Source organism: Elephas maximus, chromosome 7, assembly GCF_024166365.1.
Source record: "Elephas maximus indicus isolate mEleMax1 chromosome 7, mEleMax1 primary haplotype, whole genome shotgun sequence".
NCBI lineage: Eukaryota > Metazoa > Chordata > Mammalia > Proboscidea > Elephantidae > Elephas > Elephas maximus.
The window spans coordinates 57,597,739-57,614,145 of record NC_064825.1 but is presented as its reverse complement, the minus strand read 5'-3'; the positions used below and the strand labels follow the sequence as shown (position 1 = coordinate 57,614,145).

At 38.0% G+C, this 16,407-nt stretch overlaps 1 protein-coding gene across 1 annotated transcript; it reads right to left on the bottom strand.

Annotated features, from left to right (window-relative positions):
• Positions 1–2,748: 2,748 nt before the first annotated feature.
• Positions 2,749–14,549, bottom strand: LOC126080019 (olfactory receptor 51Q1-like). Its single transcript, XM_049891346.1, has 2 exons — positions 14,495–14,549; positions 2,749–3,737 (listed from the first exon to the last, which is right to left on the bottom strand). The coding sequence occupies exons 1-2, from the start codon at positions 14,547–14,549 to the stop codon at positions 2,749–2,751; spliced, it is 1,044 nt and encodes a 347-aa protein (XP_049747303.1).
• Positions 14,550–16,407: the final 1,858 nt, after the last annotated feature.

The following is a 16,407-nucleotide window of genomic DNA, read 5'->3' as shown; positions in this document are numbered from 1 at the left end:
GTGTACCTTATACCTTTTTTTTTTTTAAGCTGTGCTTTGGGTGAAGGTTTACAGAGCAAATTAGTTTCTCATTACACAATTAATACCCATGTTGTTTTGGGACATTGGTTGCCAGCCCCCTGACTTTTCAACACTCTTCCTTTCTCGACATTGAGTTCTGCATCTCCATTTGTTCAGCTTTCCTGTCCCCTCTTGCCTTCTCATCCTTGTACCTGGGCTGGTGAGCCTGTTTAGTCTTTTATATGTGGTGGAGCTATGTGTATTATTGTTTGTTTTATGGGCCTATCTAACCTTTGGCTGAAGGGTGAACCTCAGGAGTGACTTCAGTACTGAGTTAAAAGGGTGTCCAGGGGGTTTACTCTTGGAGTTTCTCCAGTCTCTGTCAGACCAGTAAGTCTGGTCTTTTTTTTTTTTTTGACTTAGAATTTTGGTCTACATTTTTCTCCAGCTCTGCCCAGGACCCTTTATTGTGATCCTGTCAGAGCCGGGCTCAGTCTGGTGGAGGCTATGGTAACTGTGGCCCAATAGTTTTTCTAACTTACCTTTCCCTTGTGTCTTTGGTTTTCTTCATTCTCTCTTGCTCCAGATGGGGTGGGACCAGTAGAGGTATCTTAAATGGCTGCTCACAGCTTTTAAGACCCCAGAAGTACCTATGTAACTTATTTCTATTGGACATCCCTAGGCTATATGTGAAATAATGGAAGCTAATAGAAAATGGTAGGGAAATAGAATAATGAGCTTGAAAGTTGTATTTCTTTGTTTAATAAATTCTATGAATTTCAAGTCACGAAATTCCCAGCATGAATGGCAGAGAAATAACAAACATAATATAGCAGTCTGCCATATTTCTTAAGAACTTGAATCTATGTATGCACACAGAAACCACACATACATAACTTATATCTATATCATCTGTATCTATATCTATCTCTATCTATATATCTATATATGTTGTTGCCAAGTCAGCTCTGACTCATGGAACTTTATACATAACAGAAGGAAACATTGACCAGTCCTGTGCTGTCATCATGATCGTTGGTGGGTTTGAATCCATTGTCACTGCAGTTATGTCAGTCCATCTCATTAAAGGTTTCCCTTGTTTTTGCTTATATGCAATTATGCATTCTCATGGATACACTTAGGTATAGAGATATCTTTTCCTCTGTAAGAGTTGCTGATGTATGTATCCAGGTCTAGAATTTGCTTTTTTCTTACATCAAAGTTGTAGAATGATGCTGCCAGTTTTCCATATATCTTCATAAGGAACAGAACAAAACAAAAAACAAGTACTCCTTCTCCACTTAAACACAGAAAAGGTATTGTTGGTCTCTTTGTAATCATGGCGCTTATTATAAAGGCGGCTGTATATTTTGAAGGAGAGGGAGGTCACACCTGAAGACTAATTGATCATAGGAATTTGTTACCTATGACACATTTTCAAATCAAACAGATCTGCCATCAAAGGGGTGGAAATGTGTGCAAAAATTTGAATAATGAAACAGATTCTACATGGTTTTGAGAGCAAAAGATCTTTACTCCTCTAAGAGGACCATCCTGACTCTTTCAAAAGTTGTGTGATTTAACCTGAATTGATGCTTTAAATCTAGGATCAGAAGTAGAATTGGAAGGAAAAAAGGGAATTGTAAATGCTCTTTTGGTTTGGTCTGAGCTTCATGACCTGACTTGATCATTAAAAAGAAATCCCAAGTGGCCTAAGTAAATGACTTTTTCTCTTTAAAAAGTAGAATTTTCATATGTACATAAGAGAACCAAGGAAAGATTGGGAGAAAAATCTTTGTGTGGCAAAAAAAAAAAAAAAAAAAGGTCGCTGTGAGTCAGAATCATTCCGTGGCAACGGGTTTGGTTTGATTTGTTGACCTTGAGCTCTAACTGGGTAAATGCCTCAGAAAATAGGAGATAATGAAATTGAGGAACGTCTTCCCAGCTATAAATGCCTCCCTCTGCAGTTCTCTCTGGCCCAAGTGTTTCAGACTATTTTTTTTTAACTGGATGAATATCAAATATTGTTTACAAAACAAGTTGACAAGCTTTGCCTTCAACCAAATAAGACACAAATTAAAATTAAAAAATTCTCATATTAAAGAACTTCTTATTCTATTTTGCTTATAGAGACTAACAAGCACTAAAAAGTCTAAGATAGAAGAAATAAAAATACATATCAGGTTAAAAATCATAAAAATGCACAAATAAAATGCTCTTATTAAGGCTTATAAACAGCATTAAAACATTTTGATATTTTGTAAATAAATATGGAAGAGTTACATAAGTATTCAAGTTCACTTAGTATTCCTAGTAAGGGTGAACCTTTAGAAAAATTAGTCTAGTTTAGCATTTTAAAAAACTATTTGAATCTGGTTTTTTTCCATGATGTTATCTCAGTATGAAATGTACTGGTAGAATAACATTTTATTTTATGGAAGTCTTGGGTTTATTTTCTCACTAAAAATCGAATAATTTTGAGCTTCAATATTTCTTACTGTGTTTTCCTTTGTTACATAAGGTAAAATTCTTCCCATAAATGCATGAGTTTATGTGAATACATAATTATATTTTAATTTGGGAAAGTGATGTCTTGAGTAAATAGAGTGAAACTTCAAAATTGTCAAAACATTATGCAAAAACAAATATTCTGCTTATTTTATAGTCTCCATTGTCCAATTCTTAAACTATACTCTTTCCCTAAGTCTACAACTCTTACTCCTGAGTAATTAAAAAAATTTCATTCCCTCATCTCTGGTGCATATTTCTTTGGGAAAGGAAGTGGATAATTGCCCGGCGGATCTGCTTGGTTTTAACACTGTAAATGACGGGGTTCATCACAGGAGGTGCCAGTAGGTAGACATTGGCCATGATAACATGGACCATTGGAGAGTTATGCTTCGCAAAGCGGTGAGTCATAGATACTCCAACCATGGGGACATAGAGGATGAAAACAGCCAGAATGTGGGACAGACAGTTATTGAAAGCATAGAATCTCTCAACCATAGAGGCAACACCCAGGACACTTTTTAGAATCATTGCATAAGAAAGCAAAATGACCAATGGGTCCATCACAATAATGAGCAACACCAGGGCAAATCCGTACCAGCTGTTGACCCGGATATCAGCACAGACCAGCCGAATCATATCCTGGTGGAGGCAGTAGGAGTGAGAGAGAAGGTGAGAGTGGCAGAAGGCCAGGTGCTTGAGTAGGAAAAGGGAGGGAAGAACAGCCAGAACACAGCGGCAAAGGATGGCTAACCCAATTGTGCCAATCACTATGTTGGTGAGGATGGAGGTGTAATGGAGGGGGCGACAGATGGCCACATAGCGGTCAAAGGACATGGCCAGCAAAACAGAGGATTCCATGAAGGAGAAAGTATGAATGAAAAATATCTGTGCAAAGCAGGCTTCAAAGCTGATTTCCCGGGCATTGAACCAGAGGAGCTGCATAGCTGTGGGCAGGGTGGTGAGGGTGAGACCCAGGTCAGTCAGGGTCAGCATGGAGAGAAATAGGTACATGGGCTGGTGGAGAGATGGCTCTGTGCAGATGACAGTGAGGATGGTTGTGTTTCCCATGATGGAGATGGTGTAGAAGCAGCAGAAGGGAATGGAGATCCAGATGTGGGAGGCCTCAAATCCAGGAATGCCCGTGAGGATGAAGTAGAAGTGGTCTTGAGTAGTGTTAGTTATCTGGGACGTGACCAATGAAGGAAGCTCCAGATTCAGGGTCTTTGCTCAAAGAAACATTAGAAATACTCTTCTTATTTCATAACTCTATCTTTAGCCCATTTGATCTAAATTTTTCCAAATAAAGGTTCAGGGTTTTGGGGATGACTAAGGAAAATTCAAGAACATCATTGCTGCCCTTCTTCAGCTTATCTTATCAGAGGTTGCTTTCACATAACTGTTCTCCCCTTCAAGGCTCAATACAGATGGATTCACGAAAAACTTTTTAATTTTTTCTGCTTCTGCTGTCCTACTCTCATTAAGAATTAGATGGTGCCCGGCTACAACTGATGACTGCCCTGACAGGGAACACAACAGAGAACCCTGAGGGAGCAGGAGAGCAGTGGGATGCAAACCCCAAATCCTCATAAGACCAGGCTGAATGGTCTGACTGAGACTGGACGGACCCCGGTAGTCATGGCCCCGAGACCTTCTGTTGGCACAGGACAGGAACCATTCCTGAAGCCAATTCTTCAGACATGGATTGGACAGGACAATGGGTTGGAGAGGGATGTTAGTGAGGAGTGAGCTTCCTAGATCTGGTGGACACTTGAGAGTAAGTTAGCATCTCCTGCCTGGACGGGAGATGAGAGGGTAGAGGGGGTTAGAAGCTGGTAAAAAGGACACGGAAAGAGAGAGTGGAGGGAGTGTGCGGGCTGTCTCATTGGGGGGAGTAATAGAGAGTGTGTAGCAAGGTGTATATGGGTTTTTGTGTGAGAGACTGACTTGATTTGTAAACTTTCACTTAAAGCAAAATAAAAATTATTAAAAAAATTACTCCCCCCCCCCCAAAAAAGAAATACTAAAAGGAGTTCTTTGGTTAGAAAACCAATAACATCAAGTATCAACCCAAGACTAGGAGACTGGGCAGGGCAATTAGAAGTCAAACCAGACAGGGAAATCAAAAAAAAAAAAAAAAAAGAAGCAAGTTTCAAAGAAAAAAGCTGAAAACAGGGTAACAGCAATGGTATTACGTAAAGGAAGACGACATTAAAACAATAAAGAGGGACTAAGAAATGTGAACATAGATCTCCCATATGGAGAGGAAGAAATGGCGACACGAAGAAAGAAAATTAGATTTAAATTTAGAAAAATAGGGGTAAATAAAAAGATAACCACAAAGGAGACATACTACTCTACTCATCAAAATAAAATGCAAGAAAAAAATAGAGACTCAGCAGAAACAAAATCAACAATAATGAATATGAGGAAAGAACAATATATAAAGATTATCTACTCCGCACATAAAATTAAGTGGGAAAAAGAAACTGTCAAAAACACACAAAAAAGACATCAAAATGGTAGCACTGAATTCATAAAAAAAATAAATTCATACCTATCCATAATTAAGCTGAATATAAATGGACTAAATACACCAATAAAGAGACCTAGAGTGGCAGAGTGGATTAAAAAACACGATCCGTCTATATGCTGCCTACAAGAGACACACCTTAGACTTAGAGACACAAAAATACTTAAACTCAAAGGATGGAAAAGATCTATATCAAGCAAACAACAATCTAAAAAGACAGGAGTGGCAGTATTAATTTCTCACAAAATAGACTTTAAAGTTAAATCCAACGTAAAGGATAAGGAAGGACACTATATAATGATTAAAGGGGCAATACACCAAGAAGACATAACTATATTAAATTTTGAGGCACCTAATGACAGGGCTGCAAGAAACATAAAACAAACTCTATCAGAGCTGAAAAGTGAGATAGACAGCTCCACAATAACAGTAGGAGACTTCAAAACACCACTTTGGTTGAAGGACAGGACATCCAGAAAGAAGCTCAACAAAGACATGGAAGATCTAAATGCCACAGTCAACCAACTTGACCTCATAGACATATACAGAACACTCCACCTAACAGCAACTAAGTATACTTTCTTTCCTAGTGCACATGGAACATTCACTAGAATAGATCACATATTAGGTCATAAAGCAAGCTTTAGCAGAATCCAAAACATTGGAATATTACAAAGCATCTTCTCTGACCATAAGGCCATAAAAGTGGAAATCAATAACAGGAAAAGCAGGCAAAAAAATCAAACACTTGGAAACTGAACAATATCCTGCTCAAAAAAGACTGGATTATAGAAGACATTAAGGATGGAAAAAAGAAATTCATAGAATCCAATGAGAGTGAAAACACTTCCTATCAGAACCTTTGGGACACAGCAAAAGCAGGGCTCAGAGACCAATTTATATCAGTAAATACACACAGAAAAAAAAATGAAGAAAGGGCCAAAATCAAAGAATTTTCCCTACACTTGAACAAATAGAAGGAGAGCAACAAAAGAAACCCTCAGGCACTAGAAGAAAACAATAAAAATTAGAGCAGAACCAAATGAATTAGAAAACTGAAAAACAATTGAAAGAATTAACGAGACCAAAAGCTGATTCTTTAAAAGAATCAACAAAATTCATAAACCATTGGCCAGTCTGACAAAAGAAAAACAGGAGAAGAAGCAAATAACCCGAGTAAGAAATGAGATGGGCAGTATTACGGCAGACCCAACTGAAATTAAAAGAATCTTATCAGATTACTATGAAAAATTGTACTTTAGAAAATTTGAAAACCTAGAAGAAATGGATGAATTCCTAGAAACACACTACCTACCTAACCTAACAGGACATAGGTAGAACAACAAAATGGACCTAGAACAAAAGAAAAGATTTAAAAGGTAATCAAAAAACTCCCAGCAACAACAACAACAAAAAGCCCCAGTCTGGATGGCTTCACTGCAGAGTTCTACCAAACTTTCAGAGAAGAGTTAACACAACTACTACTAAAGGTATCTCAGAGCATAGAAAAGGACGGAATACTCCCAAACTAATTCTATGAAGCCAGCATAACTCTGATACCAAACCAGGTAAAGACACCACAAAGAAAGAAAATTACAGGACATATATCCCTCATGAACTTAGGTGCAAAAACCCTCAACAAAATTCCAGCAATAGAATTCAACAATATATCCAAAAAATAATTCACCATGACCAAGTGGGATTCATACATTCATTCATGCAGGGATCGTCCAACATTAGAAAAACAATTTATTGAATCCATCACACAAATAAAACAAAAAACAAGAATCACATATTTTATCAATTTGTGCAGAAAAGGCATTTGACAATGTTCAACACCCATTCATGATAAAAACTCTCAGCAAATAGGAATAGAAGGAAAATTCCTCAGCATAATAAAGGTCATTTATACAAAGACAACAGCCAACATCATTCTAAATGGAGAGAGCCTGAAAGCATTTCCCTTGAGAGTGGAAACCAGACAAGGATTCCCTTTACCACCATTCTTATTCAACATTGGGCTGGAGGTCCTAGCCAGAGCAATTAGATTAGATAAAGAAATAAAGGGCATCTAGATTGGCAAGGAAGAAGTAAAATTATCTCTATTTGCAGACGACATGATCTTATACAAAGAAAACCCTAAGGAATCCTCAAAAAAAAAAAAAAAAAGAAAAAACTACTGAAACTAATAGAAGAGTTCAGCAGAGTATTGGGATACACGATAACCATTAAAAAATCTATTGGATTCCTCTACACCAACAGAAAGAACATCAAAGAGGAAATCACCAAATCAAAACCATTTACAGTAGCCCCCAAGAGGGTAAAATACTTAGGAATAAATCCTATCAGAGACGAAAAAAGGCTTATACAAAGAAAACTACAAAACACGTCTGCAAGAAACCAAAAGAGACCTACATAAGTGGAAAAACATACCTTGCTCATGGATAGGAAGACAACATTATCAAAATGTCTTTCTACCAAAAGCGATGTATACATTTAATGCAAGTCCAATCCAAATTCCAACGATTTTCTTTAATGAGATGGAGAAACAAATCACCAACTTAATATGGAAGGGAAAAAGTCCCTGCATACGTAAAGCATTACTGAAAAAGTAGAACAAAGTGGGAGGCCTTACTCCACCTGATTTTAGCACCTAGTATACCACCATAGTAGTTAAAACAGCCTGGTAGTGGCACAACAACAGATACCTAGACCAATGGAACAGAATTGAGAATCCAGACATAAATCCATCCACATATGAGCAGTTGATATTTGACAAAGGCCCCCAAAAAGTTAATTGGGGAAAAGTCAGTCTTTTCAACAAACAGTGCTGGCATAACCGGATATCCCTCTGCAAAAAAATGGAAGAAGACCCATACCTCACTCCATGCACAAAAATGAGCTCAAAATGGATCAAAGACCTAAATATAAAATCTAAAATGATAAAGATCATGGAAGAAAAAATAGGGACAATGTTAGGAGCCCTAATACATGGCACAAACAATATAGAAAACATTACAAAGAATGTAGAAGAAAAACTAGATAACTGGGAGCTCCTAAAAATCAAACACCTATGCTCATCCAAAGACTTCACCAAAAGAGTAAAAAGACTGCCTACAGACTGTTAAAAAGTTTTTAGCTATAACATTTCTGATCAGCGCCCGGTCTCTAAAATCGACATGATACTGGAAAAACTCAACTGCAAAAAGACAAACAACCCAATTAAAAAACGGGCAAAAATATGAATAGACACTTCACTAAAGAAGACATTCAGGTAGCTAACAGATGTATGAGGAAATGTTCACCATCATTAGCCATTAGAGAAATGCAGATCAAAACAAAAATGAGATTTCATCTCACTCCAACAAACCTGGCAGTAATCCAAAAAACACAAAATAATAAATGTTTGAGAGGCTGTGGAGAGATTGGAACACTTCTACAACGCTGGTGGGAATGTCAAATGGTACAACCACTTTGGAAATCGATTTGGCACTTCCTTAAAAAGTTAGAAATAGAACTACCATACTATCCAGCAATCCCACTTCTTGGAATATATCCTAGAGAAATAAGAGCCTTTACACAAACAGATACATGCACACCCATGTTTATTGCAGCACTGTTTACAATAACAAAAAGATGAAAGCAACCAAGGTGCTCATCAATGGATGAATGGATAAATAAATTATGGTATATTCACACAAAGGAATACTATGTATTGATAAAGAATAGTGAGGAATCTGTGAAACATTTCATAACATGGAGGAACCTGGAAGGCATTATGCTGAGTGAAATTAGTCAGTTGCAAAAAGACAAATATTGTATATGACCACTATTATAAGAACTCGAGAAGTAGTTCAAACAGAGAAGAAAATATCCTTTGATGGCTAGGAGATGGGGGAGGGAGGTGGAGTGGGGAGGGGTGCTCATTAATTAGATAGCAGATAAGAACTACATTAGATGACAGGAAAGCTAACACACAGTACAGGGGAGGTCAGCACAACTGGACTAAAGTAAAAGCAAAGAAGTCTCTGGAATAAAATGAATGCTTCAAAGGCCAGCGTAGCAGGGGCAGGGGTTTGAGGACCATGGTTTCAGGGGACATATAAGTCAGTTGGGATAATCAAATCTATTAAGAAAACATTCCGTACCCCACCTTGGAGGGAGGGGTCTGGGGTCTTTAACCCTAGCAAGCGGCCATCTAAGATGCATCAATGAGTCTCAATCCACCTGGATCAAAGGAGAATGAAGAACACCAAGGACTCAAGGTAATTACTAGCCCAGGAGATAGAAAAGGCCACATAAACCAGAGACTACATCAGCATGAGACCAGAAGAGCTAGATGGTACCCAGTTACAACCGATGACTGCCCTGACAGGGAACACAACAGAGAACCCCTGAGGGAGCAGGAGAGCAATGGGATGCAGACCCCAAATTCTCATAAAAAGAACAGACTTAATGGCCTGACTGAGACTAGAGGACCGTGGTGGTCATGGCCCCCAGACCTTCTGTTAGCCCAAGACAGGAACCATTCCCGAAGTCAACTCTTCAGACAGGGATTGGACTGGACAATGGGATGGAGAGGGATGCTGGTGACAAGTGAGCTTCTTGGATCAGGTGGACACTTGAGATTAGGTTGGCATCTCCGCCTTGGAGGGGAGATGAGAGGTTTGAGGAAGTTAGAAGCTGGCAACATGGACACGAAAAGAGAGAGTGGAGGGAGTGTGCGGGCTGTCTTATTAGAGGGAGAGCAATTGGGAGTATGTAGCAAGGCGTATATAAGTATTTGTGTGAGAGACTGACCTGATTTGTAAACTTTCTCTTAAAGCACAATAAAAATTAAAAAAAAAAACAACAACAATATATTGGGAAGGAGGTAAGGGTAAATGCACTGTTAAGATACTGAAATATTTCAGGCCACAGATGATTGTTCTTTGGACAGGAATTGAGGCAGTGAAAAGGGAGAAAATAAAAAGTTTCGAAATTGATTTAGGTGAGAGAATAAACATGACTTTGTTGACTGTTTGAATGGGAAGGTGTCATGACTGAGAAAGGCAAGGCCACAAGTTTATTCATTTAATCAATACATATTCATTAGATATGTAGTATAAACCAGAATCTCTACTTGTCTCTGGGGATACACGGATAGACAGAATTTGAGGTTTCTAATTTGAGAGCATATGGGAACAGCTTACTGAGGCAATACTGCCAGAAAAGTAAATGTGTGCATGGGAGGAGGGCAGTTAACAGTACAGAGAGTAGTAGGTAATAGGTATAGTTTTAGACAAATTGAATTTGAGATGATGGTAAGCCATTCTAGCAGAGATGAAAATTGGGTACATAATTCCGGAGACCAGAAGAGAATGATAAACTCTGAGTACATTTTTGTGAGTTGCAGAGACATATAAGATAATTGAACTTTAAGAGACAAGGGAGCTTAGAGAGAAGGGGACCTGGGTAGATTCCAGGAGCTCGTGTGTGGCACAGTGATTAAATCGCTTGGCTGCTAACCAAAAGGTGGTGGTTCAAACTGACCAGCCACTCCACAGGAGAAAGACAGGACAGCCTGCTTTTTCAAAGATTTATTGCCTTGGAAACCCTATAGGGCAGTTCTACTCCGTCCTACAGGGTTTCTACGAGTTGGAATCAACTGCACAGCAGTGGGTTTGGTTGGGTTTAGGTAGATTCCTGAAAATTATGTCACTTAATGACCCAAAACCTAAAACTGTTGCTATTCCAACTCATAGTGACCCTGTAGGATAGAGTAGAACTGCCCCTTAAGATTTCCAAGAAGTGGCTGATGGATCTGAACTGCCACCCTTTTGGTTAGCAGACAAAAGCTTAACCACTGTGCCACCCGGGCCCCACATTGCTGGATTATCTCGTAATAATGAGTTCACATAACCTCTCTGAGCCTAAAAATCCTAATTTTCAAAATAAATATTATGTTTCTGTTCCTTGGGAGCGGCTATAAGGATTAACTTTTCAAACTTGGAATAACCCAGTTATCAGTGACTGTTTACTTACCCATCCGAAAAAATAATTCAATATAAATAATAACATTTATGTATTGAGAATCCCATATTGTATGGAATTTTTTTTTAAATCAGAATAACAGTGTTATGATTATCTCCTTTCAGAAAAAGGAAAAGTGAGGACATGAGAACATGTTCTGAATGCTCTTACTTAAGTGACAAAAGCAGGTTTTACTCAGCACAGATTTTTGTTGTTACTTTAGTGTAACTGGTCTTTGATTTGTAAATCGAAATGAATTGTATAGTAATTAAAATACATCTTTTCTAATAACTTAGCCTTAAAAATAAGTAGTTAAGGATGAAGCATTGATCTAATCTCATCACCTTGGGAGATGTGGACTAGGAACCAGACCTTGTCTGACTGCTGTGTGGTACATCCGACTTAAATGGATTACACTTGGAGACCAGATTCAGCTCCCTGGTACTGTAGTTGAGGTCCTTACGCTGCTGGAGAAAATCCACCGAACACAGGAATACTTTTTTGAGATACATCTCAACCTGTGACGGGACATTTAAGAATTTATTATAGACTGTTAAAAAAAATAAGGCTTTTCTAGAGGGCTCCTTTATCGATCCACATTTCCAGGACTTAATCCTCGTTCTTGAGAACACTTTATATAATCTTGTTTTTTGTGTGCAAGAAATAAGAGTTGGGAAGCTTAGGTTCAGATATATTGCATTACACACACATATAAAAAAAAATGTATACATAGATATGTGTATATATATATATATATATATATATATAAACCCATTGCCATCAAGTTGATTCAGATTCATCGGGACCCTATAAAACAGAGCAGAATTCCTCCATAGGGTTTCCAAGGAGTGGCTGGTGGATTTTAACTGCCTACCTTTTGGTTAGCAGCCAAGCTTAAAACCACTGTGCCACCAGGACATATGAACAGGAAATATCCCAAGTGGGCTAGTGAGAGCATTCACAGGAATAAAACAAAAATGGAATATATATATATATTATATATATATATATTATATATATATATTTGTGTGTAAAGGGAATTATCCCAAGTAGGTTGGAAGTATGTTGGTAAGAGCATTCCCAGGTACCTACCTGGGCATTCCCAACCTACTTGGGATATTTCCAATTATACACAAATACATATATACATGTATATATATAACCCGTTGCCGTCGAGTTGATTCCAACTCATAGCGACCCTATAGGACAGAGTAGAACGATCCCATAGAATTTCTAAGGAGTGCCTGGTGGATTTGAACTGTTGATCCTTTGGTTAGCAGCCTTAGCACTTAACAACTATGCCACCAGGGTTTCCATGTATGTATATATGTATATATATCTATCTACATTTCCCAACTCTCACTACTCAGACACAAAAAGCAAGATTGTATACATTGTTCTCAAACAACGGAGAAAACCCATGAACACAGAGGAATAAGTCCAAAATGGATGTCAGAAGAAACTCTGAAACTTGTTCTTGAACATAGAGGAGCTAAAGTGAATGGAAGAAATGATGAAATAAAAGAGCTGAACAGAAAATTTCAAAGCATAGCTTGGGAAGACAAGTAAAGTATTATAATGGAATGTGCAGAGACATTAGAAAACCAGAAGAGAATAACACACTCAAAATTTCTCAAGCTGAAAGAACTGAAGAAAAAATTCAAGCCTCCATTTGTAATACAGAAGGATTCTATGGGCAAAATATTGAATGATGCAGGAAGCATTAAAAGGAGGTGGAAAGAATGTAGAGAGTAACTGTACCAAAATTAATTGGTCAACATTCAACCATTTCAGGACATAGCATAAGATCTAAACAGATGGTATGGAAGGAATAAGTCCAAGCTGCACTGAAGGCATTGGTGAAAACCAAGACTTCAGGAATTGGCAGAATACCAGTTGAGGTGTTTCAACAAACAGATAAAACACTGGAAGAGCTCACTCATCTATGCCAAGAAATTTGGAAGACAACTACCTGTCCAACTGGCTGGAAGATATCCATATTTGTTCTCATTCCAAAGAAAGGTGATCCAAAATAATTGAAAATCATTGAACAATATCATTAATATCATATACATGTAAAATTCTGCTGAAGATCATTCAAAAGCAATTTCAGCCGTACGTCAACAAGGAACTGCCAGAAGTTCAAGCGGAATTCCAAAGAGGGCATGGAACGAGAGATACCATTGCTGATGCCAGATGGGTCTTGGCTGAAAGCAAAGAATAGGAGAAAGAAGTTTACCTGTGTTTTATTGACCATGCAAAGGCATTTACTCTATGGATCATAAAAAATTATGGATAACATCATGAAAATGGAAGTTCCAGAACACTTAATTGTGCTCGTGCCCAACCTGTACGTAGACCAAGAGGCAATCATTCGAACAGAACACGGGGCTAACGTGTGGTTTCAAATCAGGAAAGGTGTGTATCAGGGTTGTGTCCTTTCACCATACTTATTCAGCCTGTATGCTGAGCAAATAATCCAAGGAGCTAGACTATATGAAGAAGAATGTGGACGTAAATGACACACTCGCTTGCTGAAAGTGAAGAGGTCTTGAAGTACTTACTGATGAAGATCAAAGATCACAGCCTTCAGGATGGATTACACCTCAACATAAAGAAAACAAAATCCTGACAACTGGACCAATCAGCAACGTCATGATAAACAGGGAAAAGACTGAATTTGTAAAGGATTTCATTTTACTTGGATTTATAATCAAGCCCCACCGGAGCAGCAGTCAAGAAATCAGATGACGCATTGCATTGGGCAGATATGCTGCAAAAGATCTGTTTAAAGTGTTAAAAGGCAGAGATGCCACTTTGAAGGCTAAGGTGTTCCTGAAGAAAATCATGGTATTTTCAGTCACCTCATATGCATTTGCAAGCTGGACAGTGAATAACGAAGACCGAAGAATTGACTCTTTTGAATTGTGATGTTGATGAAGAATACTAAACATACCATGGACTGCCAGAATAATGAACAAACCTGTCTCAGAAGAAGTCAGAACGCTCCTTAGAGGTGAGTCTCACTGACTTTGCACGTGTTATAAGGAGGGACCTTCCCTGGAGCAGGACATCATGCTTGGTAAAGTAGAGGGTCAGTGAAAAAGAGGAAGACCCTCGACGAGATGGAGTGACACAATGACTACAACAATGGCCTCAAATATAGCAACCAGTGTAAGGATGGTGCAAGACTGGGCAGTGTTTCGTTCTGTTGTAGCTAGGGTCACCATTAGTCAGAGCTGGCTCGATGGCACCTAACAACAATACACACACACACATAGAGATATATACACAAACATGTAGATGACAATTGACAATATCACAGAATGGAATTAATAAAGGGCAGAAAATGACATTTATTTAAGAGAAATCTGTACTCTGAACAGTTTTTTTTGTTTTTTACTTGTATTGAAAATCTCTTATCACAGCACCATTACGTACCACCACGGATACCATTCACAGGTTTGATGAGGGTGGCGTCTCCCCTTGGCTCCATATTCTTTTACCAAAGTGATTGCTGCAAATCTAAGACTATTTGCATGTATTTTATAAAATTCATTAAAACCATTGTACTGAGGTATAATTATGCACATATTACATATGAAGGAACAACTTTCAAAGGTCATTCCTTAACGAGACGTGATGAAAAATCAAAGGTGCTCGACATAATAACAGCACACCTTGAGCCACTTAGAAAACAAGTCTAATTTAAACAATTTGTGGTTATTTCTATATTTTCAAACTCCTGATATCCAAGCTCTTTTTATACTTTTCTTCCAGATGTGTCTGTCTTTAGCTCCTACCAGCATCTACCATCTTCTTTCAGTGATAGTTTTCATCTCTTTAAATTTCTGATTCTATCATTGAGTTTAACTGAACTCTCCCTTGAGAATTAGTTCAACAGTTGTAAAAATCTTCAGTCTCCTTGCACCTTGGATTTTGATATATAGTGTTCATTTTCCATTTTCATGTAGCACCAATATCTACAACTTCTTTCTTTTTTTCTTTCATTTGGACTCCACTGTATGAAGGTTTTCTTTCATTATTGCAGACTGAGATTACATGTGCACCTGTGTGTAAAAGCTGACATTGACATTGTCATTTATGAGGGCATAAACATTCCAGATCCAATAAGCATTTTTATTCATTTACCAGCTATCTTAATCTGGGTTCTCTAGAGGATCAAAACCAGTGAATTGTTTGTATAAATATACACAGAGGCATTTCCTTTAAGGAAATGGCTTACACAATTCTGGGGTTTGGCAAGTCCCAAATCCACGGTTCAGGCGACAGGCAGCTCATGTGGTTCCAGGGGCTGATAAATTCAAAACTGGCACAGCAGGCAGTAGGCTGAAGGCTTCTCATGTCCCAAGAACCAGAGGTCACACAATGAGAAGAGTGCAGCATCAGGAGGAAGCAAGCGTTACCAGAGCATCCATTTATATACTGAAGGCAGACCCCACCTCCAAGGAAACTCCCCTTTCAAATGATTGGCTGCTCAAAACTGATTACAGAATGGAAGATGATTACATAGTGTCTGCCAAACTATTGAGAATTGTGGCCTAGCCTAGTTGACACTTGGCATTAACCATCACACCAGCATTTGAGTTTACAACACAAACCTTATTCCTCATCACATGCTTAATAACAAAACCACCGTGACAAAGGTAGAATATGGCTTGTATTTTTAATTATTTTTTTCCCCGAAGTGATATGACTAATTAGGAGCAAAGCTGAATTAAAAAAAAAAAAAAAAACCTACCATGTCTCTAGTCAAAGAATAAACGTGTTTCTTTACATTGAAAGATTAATACACATTTCGTATTCTTGGTAAAGCAGATGGTCAGCAAAACTGAGTGAAACCCTCAATGAGATGAATTGACATAATAACTGCAACAACGGACTCAAATAAACCAATGATTCTGAAGCTGGCACAAGACAATGTCACACTTTGTTCTGTTACGCATAAGTTCACCATGAGTGGAGCCAACTCGGTGGCAATTAACAACAAACAACATTCCTTCCCCATTTATTTACAGTTTTGATGGTGGTGGTTTCAGCTCTTTACTTTATGCTACTTAAAGATAAATATTCTTGTAAATCCGTCATTTAAATTATAGTATTCACAGGTCCTGGAATTAGTACATGGACATCTTTAAAAATTTTTTTTTGTATATTTGTTTTATTGTTGTTTTTGAGAATGTACACTGCAAAACATATACCAAGTCACTAGTTTCTATATCTACAATTCAGTGACTCTGATTACATTCTTCAAGTTGTGCAATTACTCTCACCCTCCTTTTCTGAGTTGTTCCTCCCCCATTAACATAAACTCAGTACCCACTAAGGTTCCT

Excerpts from the sequence above, each read along its gene's own strand:
- LOC126080019 (XM_049891346.1), bottom strand. The coding sequence starts at position 14,549 with ATGGAGCCAAGGGGAGACGCCACCCTCATCAAACCTGTGAATGGTATC. Across the intron at positions 3,738-14,494 it reads TGTGAATGGTATCCGTGGTG|CAAAGACCCTGAATCTGGAG; the intron begins GTACGTAATGGT and ends TGTTTCTTTGAG.